The sequence below is a fragment of the Myxocyprinus asiaticus genome, chromosome 19, assembly GCF_019703515.2.
Source record: "Myxocyprinus asiaticus isolate MX2 ecotype Aquarium Trade chromosome 19, UBuf_Myxa_2, whole genome shotgun sequence".
Taxonomy (NCBI): Eukaryota; Metazoa; Chordata; class Actinopteri; order Cypriniformes; family Catostomidae; genus Myxocyprinus; species Myxocyprinus asiaticus.
In genome coordinates, this window is record NC_059362.1 from 43,202,289 (window position 1) to 43,227,922 (window position 25,634).

The 25,634-nt window shown below is 37.8% G+C and overlaps 1 protein-coding gene across 5 annotated transcripts in view; it reads right to left on the reverse strand.

The window, feature by feature from the left end:
• Positions 1-21,139, reverse strand: part of dtnba (dystrobrevin, beta a) — a 47,063-nt gene extending 25,924 nt beyond the window's left edge. For 3 of the 5 annotated variants that reach the window (XM_051644346.1, XM_051644345.1, XM_051644342.1), the window contains exons 1-7: positions 20,952-21,139; positions 18,512-18,599; positions 8,263-8,305; positions 2,513-2,580; positions 2,344-2,424; positions 1,916-2,129; positions 1,743-1,828 (exon numbers count right to left, since the gene is read on the reverse strand). In XM_051644346.1, the coding sequence (XP_051500306.1) occupies positions 1,743-1,828; positions 1,916-2,129; positions 2,344-2,424; positions 2,513-2,579 (448 nt within the window). In that variant the 5' untranslated portion in view covers position 2,580; positions 8,263-8,305; positions 18,512-18,599; positions 20,952-21,139. Of the gene's footprint in view, positions 1-1,742; positions 1,829-1,915; positions 2,130-2,343; positions 2,425-2,512; positions 2,581-2,961; positions 3,025-8,262; positions 8,306-18,511; positions 18,600-20,806; positions 20,832-20,951 lie in introns of all 5 variants that reach the window. The other 2 variants (XM_051644343.1, XM_051644344.1) reach the window with 2 other exon arrangements.
• Between the last annotated feature and the right edge of the window lie 4,495 nt (positions 21,140-25,634).

A 25,634-nucleotide genomic window follows, 5' to 3' on the forward strand; every position in this document is an offset into this window, starting at 1 on the left:
CAGAGACATAGCGACAAACCCATTTTTTTGGTAAAAAACAAACCAACATTTGTCCATTCTGTTCAAAAATGTCTACGGTTAAACCCCCCCAATCCCCATATAATAATTAATATCTGTTCTCAGCCACCAGGTTCCATATGTTATGTAAAATAAAATAAAATCTGTATGTACTCAAACAGGACTATTGTTGACTGATCTTTTAATATTTTTAAAATAGACAACTTAAGTAGCTAAATTTTCTAAATATGCCCTGGAAACAACTAGCTAAACATCAAAAACATATTTAAATAAAAAAAAATAAAATAAAAATAAAAAAAATGTACATATCTCATACAATCGATAATTTCTCTTGGCCCACCCACCCAAAAGTTTCTGCCTATGCTACTGGATCTAATATTTAATCATTTTTTAAATCTCATTTGTCATTTTCAGTTTGGTTCAAGGTTGCCCTAAATCAAAATGTTTTCATAACTGTCCAATAAGTGAAAGGACAGTATTTATGGTAAAAAAAGCCTCCCCATAAAACACATTGTTTTTCTTAAGTGATGGAAATAGATTTGTTATGAAAAATATTCAAAGTGGGCTCACATTGACTGGTCCAATCACAATGGAGATTAATTTGTTTATAGAATACTTAAGATGTTATGAAATGTCAAATGTGATTGAAATAATGGTGAACTTTTGTCTGAAGTGGTTATTTTAAATAAGCATTATCTTAATTGTTACTCTGAAAAGCATCAAGCCCTATATCTACACGATATAACTATAACTCCCCCGGGAGCCTTTTACCCCAAGTGTTTGGGCCTTTTACCCCAACTGTGGGGTAAAAAGGCCCCCTTGCCACCTTAATTTTATTTATTTTTTTTAATCAAAAAAACCTTTTGTTATTTTTTATTTTCAAACAAACTGTGTTGTTCCATCATTAATTAATACAAAAAAAAAATGTTGATACACCATGAACAGAAGAAAAGCATATTTTACATCCACATTAATCCGGATACATATGTAAACCGTGTTTTTGTTTTCGAAACTTTCTCAGTCCACACTACAAGCATTTTCCAAAAGTTTTTCGTCCACACTGAAATGTATAAAAACGCTTAAATCCCCTTACTGCGCATGCGAAAAATCACTGTTCCATGTATGGTCTGAAACGCAATTGTCCTCGTGTTACATCGTCGGGCAGCAATTCTAAGTAAATTTTCCGTCACTTTTAAAGGAATGCATTGTGAATGTTGTACAAAATAACATTTATTTTTAACAACACAATCAATGTAGATAGCAGGCACAATATGCCGCTACAGTAAGGGCCGCCATCTTGATTGTTTTGGGTTAAATGGATCACATGACTGCGTCACATGACAACAAATACGCAATCGCTTTCAGATATCTACATTTTTCCTGTCCACACTACAATGCGAAGACGCCATTTTCAAATGTATCCACTTGGGAGAGCGTTTTCATGAAGCTCCGTATTCGCTGTAAAAAGCGCCGTCTCAATGTGGACGGAAGTACAAACCATAAGGAAAAAGATGCGTTTTCAAACGAAAACACATTAGTGTGGATGTGGCTTTAAGGTGTGCCTTTAGCCCCATTTATGCCCTATTTATTTTTCCGTAAAAAGCGATCTTATCATGAAACAGAATGTAATGTGTTACTCGCAACAATGATGATTATTTCTATATATTTATACAAAAAATTGACATTTTCAGTAAATATAGTGGTAGACTGATGTGTGAACTTACAGCGAAGTTTATCAAGCAGTTTTCCTCCACACAGCACAGAGAGCATCACTTTCACAGAGAACACTGTCAGCCTTCCCTGAGCATCACTGAAAAACAAACACAGAACGATCAGAACGACTTCCACAAAGACAGCACAAGACCACAACAGAACACAACAGAACACACACTCTCACCTGTTGTGCGCCGCCATCATGAAGTTAAGCAGCAGGCTGGTGTTGTGCTGGACGTTGATCTGGTGTGTGGTGGGCAGACGTTTGTTTAGCTGCTGGTAGATGCAGGTGATGATGGTTTCCAGTCGAGCCGTGCTGATCTCAGTACAGACGTCCAGTGTGTTCAGACCGTTATCACGAAACGCCTCAATCATGTTCCACACGTCCACCAGATGCACTGAGAAAAACAAATACATGTTAATACCAAATGTAAACCTGGAGGGCTTTCAGACATTTACGGAGAGCTCATCTGAGGTTTGGTGCTACAAAATCACTAAAAAAAAATACATCAAATGTATTTTCCAAGATTTGACATCAGATGCACCGTATAATATGGATGCTGGCAATTGCGAAGTGCTCAATAAACAGTTGGGTTTAACAGTAATACTCACAGTTGCATTTTTTCTGCACAAATATAAGCTTGCAGGCGGTTCGATACGTGGAGAGCCGGATGGTGTCATAATTCTGTGTCTCTGATGAAACAAAGTCACATATCGGTCTTTTAAATTCAACAGCACCAACATATGCATATGTACAGTGGGGTCAAAGGTCAGCACTCACTCATGTCTGTAAAGATCTGCCTCCTATCTTCCATGACATTGCCCTTCCGGCCCGCCGCCTCTATCATCCTAGAGACAGAAGAACGCAAGACATATACATTAGTAATAAACACACAAAAAAAATGCTTATAATTCTTCCAAAATGTTACAAATCTGGTATCAGTTTATGATTATTGTAATTATTTATTTAGGAAAAATTGCCCAAATTCAACAACCCTGATAAAAAAAATAAATAAAAAAAACATTTGAGCTAACACCCTGAAGGAATTCTTAAGGATTTCTGCTTAAATGGCATAAACCAAAAGTAAGTAATTTTTAGAAAGTCTTTCAAAATTTGAAGAAAATATATTTGAATCACACTCAGAAACTCTCGTGATACAACACTGCTCACAAAACACTAGTGCTAAAAATACACTTTTCATTTATTATTTTTTATGTTTGCAATAATACCTTTTAGACAGCAAGTATGGAAGGTCACCAAATTAACTTTGGGGTTGTTCTCCAATATGTCAACTATACCAGGAAAAAAAATAAATTGATAGTGCAAAGCAATCCAAAGATATAGCATATGGAACCATGTTTCCAAAAACATCTCCAAGCAAAATTTATTGAACATTAAAACAGAATAACTGAATTCAAAATGCAAAAAAAAAAGTATAAAAATACTTAAACTTATATCAACTCCGTCCATAATAGTAAAATTCAGCTCATTTTGGCACCATATTTGATCACTCCAAAAAATGTGCGTTGATCGCCCTCTCGTGCACAGTCTATGTATGTGCGCTCTAGGTCTGTTCACTAAATATGGATTCTAACACTCTCTAGACAGCCAATGAGGACGATCTGACACATCTATGACGTGTAGGATCATGTTTCAGTGAATCAATCCCAGAGAAACCGTTGCCACAGAGCCTGCATTTTTTTTCCCCATTGAGACACCATTAGGGATGCCACTTTTGAAGTTATAAAATATGGGACAATCTCTCTGGAGTAGGTGACCGCAGGGACTAAAAACAAAATGTTTTTCATTTCGGTTCGTTCTGAGCAAAAATAGTATTTTTTAATTCCAGTTCAGAAGTTCCACAGCCTCCTTTCCAAAAGTTTACCGGTTAGAACAAAATAAACAAATGGTTAATAAGGTTCTTTTTAAAATGACAGTACTCTGCAATAAGGGTTGGGTGAAACAGCAGTTGCAGTGTTGCCAGATCTCACAAGAGAAACAAGAAACCTGGTCTGGAAAAACAAGCCCAAAATAAGTAAGTTGCCTCACCAAAATAAGCAATAACTTTTTTTCCCGGTGTGGAGGATTCATCGGCATAGATATAACAAGCAGTTAATTAACAGTTAAGTATAATTTTTTTTACAGATCTGCTTCCGAGTCAAAATCCGGCAGCATCAAATCTGTATTAATGCATCATATCTAACAATAGTTCAGTGAAGACTTGGATAAGAAAAATGAGAAACGTCATTTTTACCTCTAATAATGTTTTCCTTGTATCTGGATTAACCGTGCATGTATATGTAGTATTTACACATAGTTCCACAAGTCTTCATTCAGAGAATGCGACATCCACAATGGGCAATTAGGCAATAGAAATGTGTGATGAAGCAGTTTCCTTCAGGATCAAAGCACGTTTAATTTTTTGCCTACGGTGGGTAAGGGACCACCTGAAAAGTTCTCACAATGTGTTAAAACGTGCTACAACTGTGGTGGGTGTGGTAAGGGACCGTCTGAAAACTTAAGCCAGCGTCAACCAGGGTCTAAAACAGCAATTTCATCTTTAATTATGGGGTGATCCCGTATTTTACTGGACGTTTGGCAACCCTAGACACTATTAGCGATAGCCACCGTAGCTGTCATGACGACACTCTTTGACTAATATTTAAGCATCTACTCATCGTATTATGTCGTGTGTACACTTATTTGATTCTGAGTCATCTGCTTTAAGTTGAGATATGATATGGTATTTTTTATATCATGTTTATTTTTCATGAAGTTATAAACCAAAATGTGACGATGATTCAGTTTTCTCTGTTTATCATACAGCTGTGGCCAAAAATATTGGCACCCTTGGTATACAGGTGCATCTCAATAAATTAGAATGTCGTGGAAAAGTTCATTTATTTCAGTAATTCAACTCAAATTGTGAAACTCGTGTACTAAATAAATTCAATGCACACAGACTGAAGTAGTTTAAGTCTTTGGTTCTTTTAATTGTGATGATTTTGGCTCACATTTAACAAAAACCCACCAATTCACTATCTCAAAAAATTAGAATACATCATAAGACCAATAAAAAAAACATTTTTAGTGAATAGTTGGCCTTCTGGAAAGTATGTTCATTTACTGTATATGTACTCAATACTTAGTAGGGGCTCCTTTTGCTTTAATTACTGCCTCAATTCGGCGTGGCATGGAGGTGATCAGTTTGTGGCACTGCTGAGGTGGTGTGGAAGCCCAGGTTTCTTTGACAGTGGCCTTCAGCTCATCTGCATTTTTTGGTCTCTTGTTTCTCATTTTCCTCTTGACAATACCCCATAGATTCTCTATGGGGTTCAGGTCTGGTGAGTTTGCTGGCCAGTCAAGCACACCAACACCATGGTCATTTAACCAACTTTTGGTGCTTTTGGCAGTGTGGGCAGGTGCCAAATCCTGCTGGAAAATGAAATCAGCATCTTTAAAAAGCTGGTCAGCAGAAGGAAGCATGAAGTGCTCCAAAGTTTCTTGGTAAACGGGTGCAGTGACTTTGGTTTTCAAAAAACACAATGGACCAACACCAGCAGATGACATTGCACCCCAAATCATCACAGACTGTGGAAACTTAACACTGGACTTCAAGCAACTTGGGCTATGAGCTTCTCCACCCTTCCTCCAGACTCTAGGACCTTGGTTTCCAAATGAAATACAAAACTTGCTCTCATCTGAAAAGAGGACTTTGGACCACTGGGCAACAGTCCAGTTCTTCTTCTCCTTAGCCCAGGTAAGACGCCTCTGACGTTGTCTGTGGTTCAGGAGTGGCTTAACAAGAGGAATACGACAACTGTAGCCAAATTCCTTGACATGCCTTGACCCCAGCCTCAGTCCATTCCTTGTGAAGTTCACCCAAATTCTTGAATCGATTTTGCTTGACAGGCTGCGGTTCTCTCGGTTGGTTGTGCATCTTTTTCTTCCACACTTTTTCCTTCCACTCAACTTTCTGTTAACATGCTTGGATACAGCACTCTGTGAACAGCCAGCTTCTTTGGCAATGAATGTTTGTGGCTTACCCTCCTTGTGAAGGGTGTCAATGATTGTCTTCTGGACAACTGTCAGATCAGCAGTCTTCCCCATGATTGTGTAGCCTGGTGAACCAAACTGAGAGATCATTTTGAAGGCTCAGGAAACCTTTGCAGGTGTTTTGAGTTGATTGGCTGATTGGCATGTCACCATATTCTAATTTTTTGAGATAGTGAATTGGTGGGTTTTTGTTAAATGTGAGCCAAAATCATCACAATTAAAAGAACCAAAGACTTAAACTACTTCAGTCTGTGTGCATTGAATTTATTTAGTACACGAGTTTCACAATTTGAGTTGAATTACTGAAATAAATGAACTTTTCCACGACATTCTAATTTATTGAGATGCACCTGTATATGAGCAAAGAAGGCTGTAAGGAAATTTGACTCAAAATATTCACAAAAATCAAACCTTTTTTGGCGTTTTTTTCTCCAAAAAACGTTCGCCACAATTATCGACACCCCTAGAAATTCTTATGAGTAATATATATCTGAAGTACATTCCCATTCATATTTTACATTTTTAGTGCACCTGGGTGACTAGGAACATGAAATTGCTCAGCCATGACTTCCTTTTTCACATGGGTATAAATATGAGGTAAGACAGGCCAAATTCCCTTAGTCATCCATCACAATGGGTAAGACCAAAGAATATAGTTTGATATGCAGCAAAATGTTGTTGAGCTTCACAAAATGGGAATTGGCTATAAGAATATAGCTAAAGCATTGAAAATGTCTATTTCCACCATCAGGGCAATAATTAAGAAGTTCCAATCAACTGGAGATGTTAAGAATCGTCCTGGAAGAGGACGTGAGTCTATATTGTCTCCACGCATGGTGAGGAGGATGGTTCGAGTGGCCAAAAATTCTCCAAGGATCACAACTGGAGAATTGCATAAAACAGGTGAGTCTTGGGGTCAGAAAGTCTCCAAAACTACACTCAGACATCATCTACATCACCTCAAGTTGTTTGGGAGGGTTTCAAGAAAAAAGCCTCTGCTTTCATCCAACAACAAACTCAAGCATTTTCAGTTTGACAGACACTACTGGAACTTCAGATGGGACTGGGTTCTATGGTCAGATAAAACAAAAATAGACTGACCTCATAAGGTATTTGTTTTTTGATAAAACTTGTGTTGTGTTTGCAACTGTTTGATATCCATTTGAGGACAGATTTTTGTGAATATTTTAAATGAAAGATTAAAAGAATAAACAATAAAGGCATATTTTTCACAGCGTTCTTTGCTCATATTTACCAAGGGTGCCACAACTATAAATGTGCATTTCACATGCTAATACTTACTGTAGTTTGGTATCTGAGTGAAACAAATTTGCCCATTGTATTCTACTAATCAAGACCTTTCCAAAGATACATGTGTTGTTATTTTTTTAATCTTTTTACCGATTACAAATATGATTGTTTTGATCTCAAATTTGCGAATTATGAAAATGGAACAGTTCTAATTTATAAGCCAATTTAAAAGCATTATTTGAGAATTGGTCGGATCAGCTATATTCATGGTAAAGATAAGAGTCTAAGCTTTAAAACGACACCTATTCTGCGCAGATCAAGTAAGAGGTTGAGTATTACCATAATAGATCATTTAACACCGGGCTGCTCCAGGTGTAAACTGAAAAATGACATTTGAATTTCCCAAAAATTTGGAGATAAAACAGAACGCGACTAAGGAGGGAAAATAATCCATCAGCTCACTGTACTTACAGTAAAGCACTGAAGCATGAGTGTGTACACACACACACATTCCATCAGGGATTTGAGGCCCTCCAGATAAACTTACCCACAATCCTCTGGGACAGAGAGGCACAAACATTGACAACAGCAAAGTCAAACACAACTCAAACTGTTATTCAAACACAAACACTAAAAATCAATTAGCCCCATTCTCATTCTTTTATTTATTCATAGGCTTCAACAGAATAAAGTCGTCTTTATTGTTTTCACAGCCTTTATATCCTAATATCTGAATCGAGTTTCTACACACACACACACACACACACACACACACACACACACACACTTAGGTGGGAATTGTTTCTCAAACTGTAGCATCTCACTGCTAAAACATTCCAGAACATAGAGACACAACAACCCTCATTATTAAAGGTGTACTCAGTAAAAGGTCTGTGTATATCTGCTGCAACCTAGTGCTGTAGATGCAGCATCAAACACAAGTTTTCTTTTTCCAATGTCATTGTAAAAATGCGCAGTAAAAAGTGTAAAAAGGCATCCAATTTGGAAAAGCAAGTAATATTCGGCTGGTCATGTGATCTAAGCATGGCGGCAATCATGAATGTGTACTCTGCATCATATATAGGAAAAAAAGCATCTTTTTCTCTAAGACTGATTTGACTGTACAATATTCCTTCCATGTGTGTACACATAGTAATTTTTTAATACTATTCATTTTTTTCTCTTTAAAAATATAGCAAGTAGGGTGCAAAAAATCACTTTACCTGATGGTAGCTGCAGATCAGTCAGGTGAGAGCATCAAGAGGCCTGAAAACCACAGAAAGCATGCATCACATTTGCACTTCAATCAACACAACTGTAGCATTTCAAGGGACAGAAAAATCCAACAAAGGAACATGTTACGTATTTGTAAATATTTCTAAACATTTAAAGGGGTCATGACATGAAGAATCAAATTTTCCTTGATCTTTTGATATATAAGATTTAATTTTACTATAAAAACATCCTCATCAAGGCAAAAAGAGCATTTGTTGAAAGCAAGCTGCCAAAACGACTCATTCTCTACTCCCTCCACACTGTGATGTCACACTGTGGTAGACAAGTGCATCTGATCACCTCCAACAACAACAACAACACATAAACACCTAATTTACCTTATCACTTCCGTAGCCCGCCCAGTAGCGCTGAGCAGTGAGATGCAAGACAGCAGGTCAGTCGAGAGCAGAGCGCCAATCATAACAGTGAGCGTGTACTGTCAAGACTTAAAGGAGAAGCAGCACCAAAACAGCGTTTCTGACAGAGGGTCAGAATGAGGGTGGAAACTGATCATGTTTAAAAAAATATTGTTTTTTTGTGAAAAAAAACTTGGCTAATATTTAGAGTTGTCAGAATGAATGCGTTAAAGGTGGAGTAAGTCATTTTAATCCAATACATTTTTTGTCAAATTCCACGAATATCTCTACACGGCCCGCTAGCTGTCCATTCTGTGGGTGCGCTGAAAACAAATCTGGTGTTTGTACAAAGCCCAGGCTCTGTAAATGGGAAAATAAACAAAGTGGATCAGACGGATCCACACAACACTATTGCACGTGCATGAATTTGGGGGCGGAGCTTCTGAAGGAGCACTGAAGGAAGGGGTGTTTGTTTGGCTGTTGAGTTCAAATATCAATTGTCTTTCTCAGGAATCACTTACTCCACCTTTAACGCGTTAATTTTTCTAAATCGCGATTAACACATTTACCGTTAATAAAGCATAAACACTTGTTAGGAGGGTGGAACCTTTGCGATGCGTCAGTCCGGAGTCATTACACTGACGCACACATCACAAACACACACAGCAGTGATTCAGTGTCGGTGATAAAATTATGGAGAAAGCAGCTCTCTCTATTTGATGTATGAAACAAGCCCAGATGGGACTTGTGATAGAAATAGTGGAGTGGTGTAGTGAACTAAAGCACTAAACTGGTAAGTGGAAGGTTGTTGGTTCAATCCCCACAGCCACCACCATTGTGTCCTTGAGCAAGGCACTTAACTCCAGGTTGCTCCAGGGGGATTGTCTCTGTAATCAGGGCACTGTAAGTCGCTTTGGATAAAAGCGTCAGCCAAATGCATAAATGTAAATATTAATGTAAATAAAGTATTTTTCAGCCTATGTAAGGTACATTTTAATTACCACAGAAGCATGTCAAGTTTTAACTATCACCAAAACACAGATTGAGATGTTTTTGTCTGCAAGCGCTTTTCATGTGGAGTTCAAAGCGGCGCTTGACGCTGGCATTGCTGCACTGACGTGAATCATGAACACGGCTTCACGATTGCTGTAACAAAGTGGATAGCCACAGTCTACCAACAGATTAATATTGTGGAGGTTGGGGGGCCTGGGTAGCACAGTGGTAAAAGACGCTGGCTACCACCCCTGGAGTTCGCTAGTTCAAATCCCAGGGCATGCTAAGTGACTCCAGCCAGGTCTCCTAAGCAACCAAATTGGCCCGGTTGCTAGGGAGGATAGAGTCACATGGGGTAACCTCCTCGTGGTCGCTATAATGTGGTTCGTTCTCAGTGGGGCACGTGGTGAGTTGAGTGTGGATGCCGCGGTGGATGGCGTAAAGCCTCCACACGCGCTATGTCTCCGTGCACACGCGCTCAACAAGCCACGTTATAAGATGTGCGGGTTGACGGTCTCAGACATGGAGGTAACTGGGATTCGTCCTCCACCACCCGGACTGAGGCGAATCACTACGCCACCACGAGGACTTAAAAGCACATTGGGAATTGGGCATTCCAAATTGGGAGAGAAAGGGGGAAAAAATAAACAAAAATAATATTGTGGAGGATGAGAGTTTAAAAGATTTAATGCCCATTGCAATAAATATGCAACCTATGTGGAGACTAGTTCTTTCAATTACTCAAACTCCCACTTAGACTTTGGGAAATGTTTAATGTTTCATGAATTGGTGATATTTTAGTGCATTTCTATCTTTATACTGTGGAAGGCTTTGTTTGGAAAATGTTAATAAAGCATTATATTGTTACATTTTGTTTTGTTTTCTTTCCTAAAATGGAAATAAATTCATTAACATTAAAAGAAGTATAAATAGTGTCAAATTTAACACTTCAATTAATCGCGAATAACTACAAAAAATGACAGCACTGCTACAAATATTATAAGTGAACCTCTAGGAAAATATTAAAATAATAAAAAAGTCATGTCATGACCCAATTCAGCATAATATCAAAGGATTGCATGTATCCATGTCACACAGTCCAGATCAAATCAACTGATTTATTAGATATATAGTGTTTAAGAAAAAGCTTTTATTTTGCTTCTTTTATTTTTTAATACAGACCTTTCATTACACATTATATTATCAGCATAACAATTTGAGTGAAAAGTTGAATTGAAAATTCAGCATGAATTTCAGATTTTTTAATGACAGCATGCACACGAGCTGAACTCCACAAGTTGGTGCAAAACCTGATTATCATTTTATCCAGCATGATTCAAGAATGTTCCAGAGAGCATCTAGTGTGCTTTAATGGAAACAAGGAAATCTGACCATTTGTACAAAGGAATTAACATGGTCAATGTCACAAATTTGCTTATTTGATTAGTGACCAAGAAATAGAGCAGTATCTTAAATATTTCTCATTCTTTTCACACCATAACTTCATTTTAAATTGATCAAAATATTAAACTTTGTTTAATTCCAGGTTTAAATTAGAGGTGGACTAATATAGCAGTTTCACAGATTAATCGGTGCTGATAGTTGCTTTTAGGAACTACCTGGTATTGCTGATAGATGCCAATAGTTTTTTGTTTTAATTCTCTGTGAGTTTCTCTGTGGTCGACGCTGGAGGATTGTACAGTTAAATCAACAGCTTAGTTTTACACTATAATAGCAGTCTCTAGAGGTGAAATAAAAACAATCACTGACACTATATGTTGCCATGTTTACTATCAGCAAAACATGAAAAAAGGGTTTGCATTTAAGCTTTGTTCATCATTTACATTTACATTTTCATTATCTAATGATTCTGTCTTACATGGAGCTCAGATATACCAGACCTGTATACCAGAAGAGAAGACTAAATGACAATCAGAGCACACACACACTTCCCACACAGAGAAGAGGGATGGGAAAACTTTTTCACTGCAAAGAAACCCGCCCACAATGACAGCTGTTTATCATAGGAACAAACTGATCACACACGCATCTCAGGTCACGTGCCTCATGTATTTTTTCTGTCTCTTGACATCACAGACCAAAAACTCAACAACAGCTCAAACCTGCAAGTATTGTAAGCAAACTAAAATAATGACCAGTACATTCTTCAAATGTTTTCCTTTTGTGTCCCTCCGAAGAAAGTCAAGCTAGCTATTTCTAAATGATGACAGAAGTTTTATTTTTGGGTGAACTGTCCCTTTAAACTAACACTGCCCTTAGAATTCACAATTAACTCAAAAAACACACACACACAAAGAAATACTAACACTACCCCCCCACCACAGGGGAAGTAAAGGTGGACTTACACAGACGGGTGACAGTAAGTTTACTATTCCTGTCACCCACCCACCCAAAACACATGACCTTTCACTCACACACTATAACTGGAAAACTATTATGTAAAGCCACCATATGAGGAGTGTGTGTGTGGTCAGGCAGATTTTAGCCTCTGCTGATGCAGTTCATTTTTGAACATCCACTCATACATGTGCTGTCTGTTCAAAACCAAACCCAGAGTTCAGACCCAGGCTGTGTTTGGAACCAAATAAAAGCATTCTGCTAACTACTTTTGTTTGAAAATAGTTTATGAAACAGCACGTGTTTTGTGCAAACTTTCTAAACAGGATTATGATACATTGTTGGTACAGGCCCTTCTCTAAGTATTGTTTAATACAGCAAGTTGCGTATAGCTACTTTTTTCTTCTTTTTTTTTTTACATCGTAACTGTTATTGGTTAACGTTCTTTAACGAACAGCTGTCATATTAGATCAATGGCTAATGCATGACTGCACGTCGTGAAATACACGCAACTTTTCAGCGCATTTTTTTCTCTCTCATAGATTTGACTTAGTCTACCTGTTAATTATTTTCAACAATGTCCTGACAGTTTTAAAATGTTAAGTAACTTTTACTTGGTGATTTCCATTTAGATCAGGCTTTTAATGGTTGTTCCATTGATCCTGCACTATTCATTCAACTGTTTTCAATAAATATGTCTGTTAAATATTCACTAATGTTGATTCAGTGAATGTGTGTCATGTTCTGTATTTAATGTACAATAATCATAATTCAAGGCGAGCACATCGCAGATAAATGCCCCTTTTCAGTGTAATTTAGCATCGGATTTGGAATAGATTAAGTATTTTAAATGGGTCGCATAAACACTTTTTTTTTTTTTACTGTTTTCTGATGGTTGGTTTCTATTTAGACTAGTCAACTTACGTTTAAACGACAGTCAAATTAGTCGTAGTGCACATCCTTAGTTTTTATAGAACAGATTAGAAAAGGTTAATGGAACAAAAACAGATTTATTTATTTTTTGCATAATGTAATAAAAAATGCAAACAAAATTTCTTTTAAAAGTAAACGTACAAAAGAACAAAAATGCCCCTAAAATCAAACATTGAAAAATTACCAACTGCATAACAATATACACAATTATTAACATGGCATAGGCTTATCTTTTTAGCAAGGATTAGAAACAGTTAAAGAGGGGCCTGGGTAGCTCAGTGGTAAAAGACACTGGCTACCACCCCTGGAGTTTGCTAGCTCACTAGTTCGAATCCCAAGGTGTGCTGAGTGACTCCAGCCAGGTCTCCTAAGCAACCAAACTGGCCCGGTTGCTAGGGAGGGTAGAGTCACAAGGAGGTTACCCCATTGGATCGCTATAATGCGGTTCGTTCTCGGTGGTGCGCATGGTGAGTCGAGTGTGGATGCCGCGGTGGATGGCGTGAAGCCTCCACACGCGCTATGTCTCCATGGCAACGTGCTCAACAAGTCATGTGATAAGATGCGCGGGTTGATGGTCTCAGTCACGGAGGCAGCTGGGATTCGTCCTCCGCCACCCGGATTGAGGCGAATCACTACACGACCACGAGGACTTAAAAGCACACTGGGAATTGGGCATTCCAAATTGGGCGAGAAAAAAAATCAAATGAAAATTGAACAATTGAAAATGCAAACAAAATCCCCTTCAAAAGTAAATGTACTAAGGTAAACAAAAATATTCTTAAAATCAAACACTGCAAAATAATCACAAACTGCCCAACAATATGCAAATGTATTAATATGAAATATTGGTATGTTTTTATAGAAAAGATTAGAAAAGGTTAACGGTATGAAAATGGAAAAATGTAAACTAACAACCTTTTTTGCAGAATGTAAAAAAATGCTAAGCAAATCTCTTTGAAAAGTAAACGTACAAAAGAAAACAAAAATGTCCTCGAAATCAAAGATTGAAAAATTACAAACTGCATAACATTATACAAATTTATGACATTGGCATATCTTTATCCACAGTTTTCCTGAGCAACCACTGGGCAGCACCATGATGATTCTAATTGCCTGTTTTCCGTTTCTGGTCTCGAGATGCAATGTAAAATTAACCGAAACCAGCGATTTATATGGAGAACAACAACCAAGTATTATTTAGAGTAAAAATTAATTTCATGCTCAACCTGTGCAGCTGTTGGCTGTCATAACTCAAAGTAGTTAATGGCATCAACATAACTAACCTCAGACCATCACTTCATGTCATCTACATACTCAGGTGAGAGAATGTAAAAAAATTATATTTGGGTATTTTATTCCCAGCAAATTTGTGTGATTTAGTTAAGAGTTAATTTTGACCCTTTAATAAAATGTTTTTCGAGCGATGTGGGCAGGTGGGCTTCATCACAGTTATCTATGATTGGGAAGGTTATTGTTATTTGGATTCCAAAATTCAACTACCTGCTACAATCATTCCCTATAGATGTCCCTCTCTTTTATTTCAAGCAATTTGATAGCATAGCAAAATCCTTCATTTGGAATGTTAAGTGTCCTAGATTGCATTTGAATAAGTTACATAGGCCAGTTGACAAAGGTGGGTTAGGCCTACCCAAGATTTTGTTTTATTATTATGAATTCAGTCTCAGACATTTGGCTCATTGGTCGCTTCCACCTGAAAGAGCCCCTCCCTGGTTTTGTATTGAACAGGAAGTTCTTGCCCCAATTTTGCCATTGCAAAGCCTTTCAATCAAACTAATCAGAGAAGTTAAGTTACACCCTGTTATCTCACATTTCCACTCGGTACGGACAAAAGTGTCCAGAGCGTTTAATTCAGACATTTATTTAAATGTTGCCTCAAGCATATGGCTGAACCCTAAATTATGTACTAATAAGTCCACTTTCTGCTGGTCAGAGTGGATTGTGAGGGGGGTTACTATACTCGGTGACTTATATGAGAGTGGAGTGTTGAGATCTTTTGAAAATTTGGTTCAACACTTTGGGATTACCAGATCTCAGTTCTTTAGGTATTTACAGCTGCGCCACCTGCTCTGTATTGCTTTTTGGGAGTAGCACACACCCCCTTAAAGCAGCAGATACTCATGAAAAGGTCATGAGGCATCAGTGTATTACTCCCAGCTAATTCAGAGTCTGGGGGACGGAGCTTCAACATCTCTCAAGAGATTATGGGAGAAAGAGATAAACTTGGTATTGGAGGAAGGAGTGTGGGCTAGGATTCTAAAAAATGTCAAGTCTACATCTAGAGATGCAAGGGTGCACCTTATGCAATTCAAGATTTTACATCGATTCTATTGGACCCCCTCTAGATTGTGTAGGCTTGGTCTTAAAGACACACCCACCTGCTGGCGATGCCAATCAGAAGATGGAGACACAACCCATGTCTTTTTGGGGTGTATTAAGATTCAATAATTTTGGTTGAAGGTTCAGAGTTGTATGTGTGACTTTTTGGGCACTCAAATTTTACTTTGCCCCAGACTCTGTATTTTGGGTGATGGGGCAGTCATAAATTTGGGGGATAAAGGGTGGCAGCTTTCAAGGAGGTGGCAAGTAGAAGGCTGGGGTTTGGGGAATTGTTTGTTAGGAAACGGGTAATTATTTAATGTTTTGGGGGGACTCTCAAGGAGGGGATGGGGACAGAGAAGTTTAGTTTAATTATGCATGTTTATTATATTTTCTATTTGTGTGTGTATTATTATTATATGTGACCACAGGGGTGTTCGTTGGGGGTCAGGGTGGGGTTGGTGATTGGGGAGGGATATTAGTGGTGGTTAAATGTTAAATGATAATTCGATGTGTAAGTGTTGTGTTTTTCTCTGTTGTGTATTCTTGAATCAATAAAAAATATTAAAGGAATAAAAACGAAAACTGATAACGATCAACATTTTTTGCAGAACATAAAAGAAAACGCAAAAAAAAATACCTTTCAATTTGTTCCAATAATATCGTTATTAACCGGTTGTCAGCATTTAAAAATTAAAGTGAAAGAGAATTTTCAGTCAACTTTTATTATACCAACTCCTTTTGCCTGAATTTTTTCACTGCCTGCACACACTTACGAGGGGAAGAGCTCACCTGGCATGCCACAATGAGGTCATGTCGTGCAACCTGCCATGTTGGCATCTGGCTAATTTGGCAAGCTTCTACCAAGTGACAGACAAAATTTGCTCAAATATTTGATTGGACGGCGAGCCAATCATTTAAAAAAATAAAAATATGGGATGTGTTTTACTTTCTCCTCCTCTATTTTGCTTTCCTACATGGTTATATAGTTAGTTGTACTTTTTTTATTCACATTTTAAAAAAATGTACTGCAGTCATAGTAAATGCTACTGTGGTAAATGTTGTCAGCCCCAGACCCATTTTTGGGTCGCGACCCACCAGTTTAGCACCACTGCTCTACAGTAACAGAGGTGTACGACTATGTATATTAATGGAAACATTTATGACAACATTTACCACAGTAACATTTGCTATGATGACCACAACTGACAGCTCCTTCTGCCTGTTTACACAGCATGTTTGAGTTAAGTACTGTAAGCGTTAAGTACTGTAATGTCCCTGTGTATATTTGGTTTCTAATTAGTGTCTTTATTAATCATCAGGAGATATTTTTGTTTAGTTCCCGATGGTTTTTGTGTTCTTTCGTCCAGTGCCAGCTCTTATCTGTGCACCTCTGACGTGGAGTGAATGACTGAATATCTCCTTCGGGGAGATCAACAAATGGTTCCCCCACACAGGTCTTCTGACCTCTCATTCAGATGCTTTCATTTATTTACTCTTTCAGCTGAAGGTCTTTGGTGCACTGAACAAAATAACATCAAACTCTCTCACTCCATTCAGCACACATGTGAATGAGAATGCTAGTTCACCCAAAAATGACAATTTTGTCATAATGTTTTCACCCTCATATAGTTTCTAACTCACATAACTTACTTTCTTCCATGGAACACAAAAGGAGATGTGCACTGAGCCATATTTATGCACACCTTTTAGGGTTTATTTTATGATGTCCTAATTCTGGAAGAGGCCCCTCAGCGTGTCTGCATGCCAGTGTGTGTGTGTGTGTGTGTGTGTAGAAGGTAGGCAGAATATTACACAAGGGGGACAAACATTCCTAAGATTCCAGAGCTCAAACCTCTGTTTCAGTGACTGTGTGTGTGTGTGTCCTATCTTAGTTTTACAAGGGTCACATGAATAAAGGGGTTTCAAATACTTTTTTTTTAAAGTCAAAGTGCTGTAGGGGCCCCTTAGACACATATTTACACACTCTTTTACTTTCCAAAATACCTCCACACACACACACACACACACACACACACACACACACACAAGCTCACTTACTCCTTCATGGCTATTTTTGCCTGGATGACAACTTGCTCTGGACCAGTACACCAGAGCCAGATCTAGGGGGGTGCTGGGATGGGCTTTGTCCCCCCAAACTATCCATATGCCCAAAGACGCCCCCCCCCCCACCAAACGCAAGTGAAGCAAAGGGTCGAATTGTATCATCATGGCTCTAACCCTAAACTAATGGAATATGGTGGTACTGAATACACATGCACACCCCTCCACCATTGGACGCCCCTCCGTTACATGTTACTGCCCCCCCAGGGATGGCCGATACGCAAGAAATATGTTCACAATATTTTTTATCCGATTACATCGTCATCCCTTCAGCCGAGGTATCTGTGAATATTCTTGCTTTATTGATTTTGCTTTAAAAATTAAATTAATTTATTGAAACACACTTGTTTGGCTTAAACACATTAAACCAAAGATATTTCTAGGGGCCTGGGTAGCTCAGTGGTAAAAGACGCTGGTTACCACTCCTGGAGTTTGCTAGTTCAAATCCCAGGGTGTGCTGAGTGACTCCAGCCAGATCTCCTAAGCAACCAAATTGGCCCGGTTGCTAGGGAGGGTAGAGTCACATGGGGTAACCTCCTCGTGGTCACTATAATGTGGTTTGTTCTCAGTGGGGCACGTGGTGAGTTGAGCGTGGTTGTCGCGGTGGATGGCATGAAGCCTCCACACGCGCTATGTCTCCGTGGCAACACGCTCAACAAGCCATGAGATAAGATGCGTGGGTTGACGGTCTCAGACGCGGAGGCAGCTGGGATTCATCCTCCGCCACCCGGATTGAGGCAAATCACTACACGACCACGAGGATTTAAAAGCGCATTGGGCATTCCAAATAAAAAAATAAAAAAATAATAAAAAAAGATATTTCTAAATTCAAATTGCACTTCAAAATAGCAATTAAAATAACGAACTTGTAAAAAAAAATTTTTTTTTTAATTGCATATAACTACCCTGCCATTTGCCATCACGCAAGTATCCGTAAACAACAGGTCAAATATTACCAATACAAATTAAGATCTAAAGACAATTATAAATGTAAACATAATAATGATGATAATAGTAATAATTGAAATAAAGGCCTGTCACGATTATTAAAGGGACAGTTCATCCAAAAATAAAAATGATCTGATAATTTACTCACCCTCATGCCATCTGAGATGTGTATGACCTTCTTTCTTCTGCAAAACACTTTTGAAGATTTGTAGAAAAAGATCCAGGCTCAGCAGGTCCTTTGAATGGGAGAGGATGGTGATTAGATATTTGTAGGTCCAAAAAGAACAGACAGTCAACATAAGAGTAATCCATACTATCTCCAGCGGTGACATTAATGTCTTCTAAAGCGAAACGGTCACTTTGTGTGCAAAAACGTATGATATTTAAGCACTTTTTAGCTGTAAAAGATCACTTCCAGTCCGGGGTTGACAAATGGCCAAATTTACCAGAGTGCTCCTGTGACGCAAGCACGCTGGCATCAACATCCAACATTAGAGCAACCAATCAGCCAAAAAAAAAAAAAACAGCAACAAATTTACCATGGATTTTTGGAGTACAGTGAAAATAACATGGTATATGAATATGGTAATCATTCAACTCCATGGTATTGCCACTGGACACCATAACAGACTGGTAATACGTTAGTAGTCTCCCAGTTTTTTATTATTACTGGTGTTATCTCCAATCCGGAGCTCAACGTTCAACATTAGATCAACCAATCAAAAAAAAAATAATAATAATAATATTAATTCAAAATTGTTCTACCATGGATTTTTAGATATGGTACTTTGGCATCTTTTGAGCAAAATACCATGGTATATGAATATGGTAATCATTCAACACCATGGTATTACCATCGGACACCAAAGCCAGTGTTGGGTAAGTTACTCTAAAAAAGTAATTAGTTACTAACTACTAATTTCATCTTCTACAGTGTAATTAGATTACTGTACTAATTAATCCATCTGAAAAGTAACTGCATTACTTATTACTTTCTAAAATCCAATCTCGACCAGATGAAAAATACAAGGATCGACATGAAACAGTTCTTTTAATTCTTTAATTATTAAAAAATAAATCATATACAATCAAACTGGCCAAAGAATTTAAGGGGGCAGTGTTAAATTAGAAAACATATTTTACGTTTATGTGAAAAAAAAAAAAAAACATATATATATATATATATATATATATATATATATATATATATGTTTTTTTTTATTTTTTTATTCTCTATTCTCCCCAATTCCCACTACTTAGTAGGTCCTCATGGTGGCGCAGTTACTCACCTCAATCCGGGTGGCGGAAGACAAGTCTCAGTTGCCTCCGCTTCTGAGACCGTCAATCCGCGCATATTATCACATGGCTCGCTGTGCATGACACCGCGGAGACTCATAGCATGTGGAGGCTCATGTTACTCTCCGCGATCCACGCACAACTTACCACACGCCCCATTGAGAGCGAGAACCACTTAATCACGGCCACGAGGAGGTTACCCCATGTGACTCTACCCTCCCTAGCAACCGGGCCAATTTGGTTGTTTAGGAGACCTGTCTGGAGTCACTCAGCACACCCTGGAATCTAACTCGTGACTCCAGGGGTGGTAGAAATTTCAATTTTAAATTCACTATTGTTTTATATAGAATTGTTCTACAGTCTATACAGTATTTAACACAATTATATCAGAAGTAACTGTAATTAAACTACTGAAAATGTAAGAGTAATCCCTTTACTTTTTTCAATGAAAAAGTAATTTACAGTAATTAATTACTTAGTAATGCATTACACCCAACACAGACTGGTAATGTGTTACCAGTCTCAGACTTATATTTTAATGTGGTTTAATCATCAATCTAGAGCTCAAAGTCTTATATTAGATCAACCAAATCCATTTACTTCCAAGTACTTTGGTGGCCCCATGGTGACGAGTGATGATATCAGGTAATATCATGCTACTGAATGACTCATTATACCATGGTATTTACATGGTACTTCAAAGAACACTACTGTATTATGTAGGTACATGTCCAATAAAACTCATAGCCTACTGTTTTGTAAGCGCCTTTTATTCTCGTGTTTCTCTTTCTAACTTCCTACACGGAAACAGAACAAAACTCACATGTACCCAACAAAGGCCCTTCATAAACACACAAATACACACATATAGAGCACATAAGTGAAACTCTAAAGTTCAGTATGAAGATACACTGAGTTTCATGAATGCTTTCATGTTTGTTGTGTTCTTCGGTGAACGGAAACTGCTCACCCTGCAGCAATAAACGCGTTTGCTGACCTAAATCGAAATAAACCTAATTAAAACTACACATGCATCTTAAATATAAAACAAACCCCACTTCACTTTATTTCTTTAGGGTTAGGAATTGTAAAGAAATGAAGAAATTCATCGAGCGGCCATGTTGTCAAACATTCACACCATCTTTACCTCCATTCAACGAGGTTGAGTCTTCCTGCAGACAAAGTTAATGTGCGTATATAGTTTTAGATGATAGATTATAGATGTTTGATTTAAGTTTATAGTTGAGTGGAGTTTTTGTACAGTGGAGATCAGAAGTTTGGTTTCGACTCACCGGAGTGAATTCCGCAGCTCTGGTCTAATAAAACATCAGACACTCATCTCGGTCTCTGATTCTCGTTATATTCTCATTATATCCAATGATTCAGTGTCGATGAATCACGACTCATTCACAAGACAACAGGACGACAGTCTGTGTGAATCATCGCCATACAGTAGGAACTCAACTAAGACGGAGAATCAGGGGCGTTTCTAGTGTTTCAGTACTGGAGCACAGGAGGTCCACCATGAAGTTAAAAAAAAGTGTAAACAATCTTTTAAAAATCTAGTTTAAAACATGCAGCATGTTTTTAGATTTTTAATAGTTGTGTCCATGTTGGTTTCACAAATTTTCGATAAACATTTATAGCACTTTCTAAAAAAAAAAAAAAAAAAAAAGGTTTAATGAATAAAAATGTCAAGTGACATAACCATCAAGGACAAGGTATTAAAATACTTTCCTTGCACCTTGAATATTTCCAAAAGAGTTTTCAAAAAAAAAAAAAATATATATATATATATATATATATATATTTTTTTTTTTTTTTTTTTTTTTTTTTTTTAATACATATATCATTTTTTGGGGGGTGGGGGGAGGGGGTCACAAAAAACGATTTTCTAAAAGGGATAGTTCACCCCAAAATTAAAATTCTCTCATCATTTACGCTCATGCCATCCCAGATGTGTGTGACTTTCTTTCTTCTGCTGAACACTAACAAAGATTCTTTTTGAAGAATATCTCAGCTTTGGGCCTGGGTAGCTCAGCGAGTATTGACGTTGACTACCACCCCTGGAGTCGTGAGTTCGAATCCAGGGCGTGCTGAGTGACTCCAGACAGGTCTCTTAAGCAACCAAATTGGCCCGGTTGCTAGGGAGGGTAGAGTCCCATGGGGTAACCTCCTCGTGGTTGCTATAATGTGGTTCTCGCTCTCGATGGGGCGTGTGGTGAGTTGTGCGTGGATGCAGAGGAGAATAGCATAAGCCTCCACACGCGCTATGTCTCTGCGGTAAAGTGCTCAACAAGCCACGTGATAAGATGCTCGGACGCGGAAGCAATTGAGATTCATCCTCCACCACCCAGATTGAGTCACTACGCCACCACAAGGACCTAGAGCGCATTGGGCATTTCAAATTGGGGAGAAAAATGGGAGAAAATCAAAAAACAATAGAATATCTCAGCTCTGTAGGTCCTTTCAATGCAAGTGAATGGTGGACGCTCCAAAAAGCACATAAAGGCAGCATAAAGGTAATTCATAACACTCCGGAGATTAAATCCATATCTTGAGAAGTGATAAAATAAGTGTGGGTGAGAAACAGATCAATATTTAAATCCTTTTTTTTAAACTGTAAATTCTCCTTTCTGGCCTGCAGGTGGCGATATGCACAAAGAATGTGAATGGCCAAAAACAAAAGAAGAATGTGAAAGAGAAAGTGAAAGTGGAGATTTATAGTAAAAAGGATTTAAATATTGATCTGTTTCTCACCCACACCTATCATATAGGCTTCTGAAGATATTAATTTAACCACTGGAGTATGGATTACTTTTATGCTGACTTTATTTATATATAAGTTCTGGCCACCATTCACTTGGATTGTATGGACCAACAGAGCTGAGATATTTTTCTAAAAATCTTCATGAGAGTGAGTAAATGATGAGAGAATTTTCATTTTTGGTTGAACTATCCCTTTATGGTTATTACATTTGACCCAAACAAAATGTGCCTTTAAATAAAAACGGCAAAATATCTGATATTCGTCAAAACTTCACACACAGTCATAAGGGTCTAAAGGGGTCCTCTCTCTCTCTCTCTCTCTCTCTCTCTCTCTCTCTCTCTCTCTCTCTCTTATTTATTTTGTCATTAATTAATTAATTAATTAATTAATTAATACTGTCTCTTGAAGGTTACACCACTGGCATTTTTTACTTCAAGCCCTTAGAAAAAAATATCATAATGACTTTTAACTCAGAAATTGAAAACACATCATATTAAAAGTGTATTAAATTAATTGTTTTGTGTGAATTGCATTTTTTATTAATTTTTGAATAACTTTATCGATTCAGAAAAAAAAGAGTGCCACGTTATTGACCCATATACTATACCATGGTACTACATGGTTACTGTATTCATGTACCATGGTATTTACATAGTACTCAATTTACATAGTAGCCTACAATGTACATCTCTAAAGAACATGGTAATTATGTGATACTTTAAGTGCTTTCATGTACTGTTAGTGTTTTGGCTGGAAAACGACACCAAGTGCTTCCTCGTTGTTACGGTTCATTGCACAGACAATCCTTGAAAATGTTGATCAAAGCAGTGATTGGTTTCTGAGGGTGTGCATCTCAGTTATACATTTTGCAGTGACTGATGCACAACGGTTCTGCCCCAATAAAACCTGCATTTGATCTGTTTCTGCTGAACTGAAAAAATGTGGCATGAAGTTTGAGAGTTTTTCAGAACAATTCTCTCTTGCCTCTCTAAATTTCCCTTAGTGAAGGAGGAATTAGTGACACCAGTAGGTTGACAGTCTTCATCTTTACACTATGTCTTTTCACCAGCTTTTAGAAACTCTCCCCTACTGCTTATATAAGTGTGCAGGTGTGCATTGTGTTAGAACAAAATCAGCCCAATTTGAACATCACATGCCATAACATACAGCAAATCAGTCCTTATATCTGTCAGCACCTTAAGCCAGAGCTTTACTTACTGTAAACATTTTTTAGGATTTGCCAGTTCTTTGAACTAGCCACACCCTTTAGAATTAACCACACCTTTTTAAAATAGTCACAGCCTTCAGGTTTTGCCACACCCCCTAATATTAGCATTACCTTTTAGAATTTGCTACACCTCTTTGAAAAAACCGCACCCATTCCAATTAGCCACAACTCTTGGAAAAGCCACACTCTTTAGAATTAGGGTTACCTCCCCCCCACTCTCCCCCCAATGTTCAAGCCAAATCTACGCCCCTGACCCTAATGCACATTGGAGACTGAAACTTGAACTTTGAACAGAATTGTGGGTCTTATGCTCCACCCCCTCTGTGTTGTCAGAATGAGAGCGCCATTCATCCATGAGGAACATTCTTCTGTTACATGATATCACTTTTAAACACAGATCATTAATCTCCGTCCTTTTCCCTTTATTCTATACAAGGCCTCATGAACACTCTTTCTTTGTGTCTTCCTGCTGCTGTGTCTTGCTGTCTCTTCCTGTCTGTCTCTCTCTCTCTCTCTCTCTCTCTCTCTCTCTCTCTGGTGAGATCATAGCTTAGTCCAAATTCCCATACTCTCAGATTATGTACTGAATTTGAAGAGGAGCTTCTTATACGTTAATAAAATATACATTCTTGACTGTAGGTATTCAGGTGTGTAGAAATACAGTCCCAGACAGCAGACACACTACTCTATATCCAAGAAGGAACGCATTGTCCTATGACCCATATGTTGTTGAACCGAAAGCGTACTAACAACAACCACTAAAATAATAATTCAGGTAGTAGGAAGTTAGGAATGTGCGGCATGTGATATGTTGTCTCCATAAATTTGCTTTAGCATCTGTATTTTACACAGAAAATACATCAACAGTCTGCAGTACTACAGCAATCTCAAGGGGCGAAATAAGATTTGACCATAAATAAAAGATTTTCTTATTTTTTTATTCACAACTTACTTTTGTATCAACTTACTTTCTTCAGAAGGTTTTACATTATTTAAAAGATATTTTCATGTTTGTAGGATGTAGGCTGTGCAAACCAGAGATGATTTATAGCTGTTGAGCAACAAGTTTATTTCTGTGTGTCCGCGACATCTTAGAAGGGCAGGAACTCGGGGACTTTTAAACCTGTGTAGAATGTGATCATGTGGACAGGGAGAGAGGACAGTTTGTCACACTACACTGCTGAGTTGAATATGAGCTATGTACTGTTGTCTATAAACCCGGTTATTTCCAAGGGTTTGGCATACCAAAACATGTACTTTTACATAAAGCAGTATTATTTGGTTTCTTCCATGGAACACAAATGGATATTTCCATACAGTGCAAGAGAATGGGGACTACATTTGTGCTAGGAACAAGAATACAATTTATGTCCTTATGCATTGAAAATGTCCTCCACTGTAACACTCAAATTTGCATTTCCACTTTCCACAATCTCATTTGCATTTCCAAAATTGTATTGTGTTCCACAGATAAAAGAAAGTCATGGGACAACATAAGGGTGAGTAAATGATGACAGAATTTTCATTTTTACGGGAACTATCCCTTTAAGCATCGAGCAGATACTCTTATCCAGAAAAGTGCTTTAGCTGCACATGTGAGACAGTCATGGGAACACAAATAAGTACAAATAAAGTAAAAACACACATTTTCATGATTCATCCAAGCATTCTTGAAAAGTCTTCAAAAAATAAAAATAGTGCAAAGGATTCACCTGAAGGTCAGTAATGTAATTTTGAATGCTGTTGTGCTGCCACCTGGCGGTCTGAAGCGATACAAACACTTCATAAAAGTGTCAGTCAGGATCGGTTTTGTGCTGACGAATGGAGGTTTGTTATTAGGGTGCACGGTTTCATCCAGTGTTTCTATTAGGGATTATTTATGGAAGCCCGTTTTTCACCACATAGATTTTTATTTATTTATTTATTTATTTACTTTGCAAGTCATAATTATGAGATAAAAAAGTAATAATTATTATG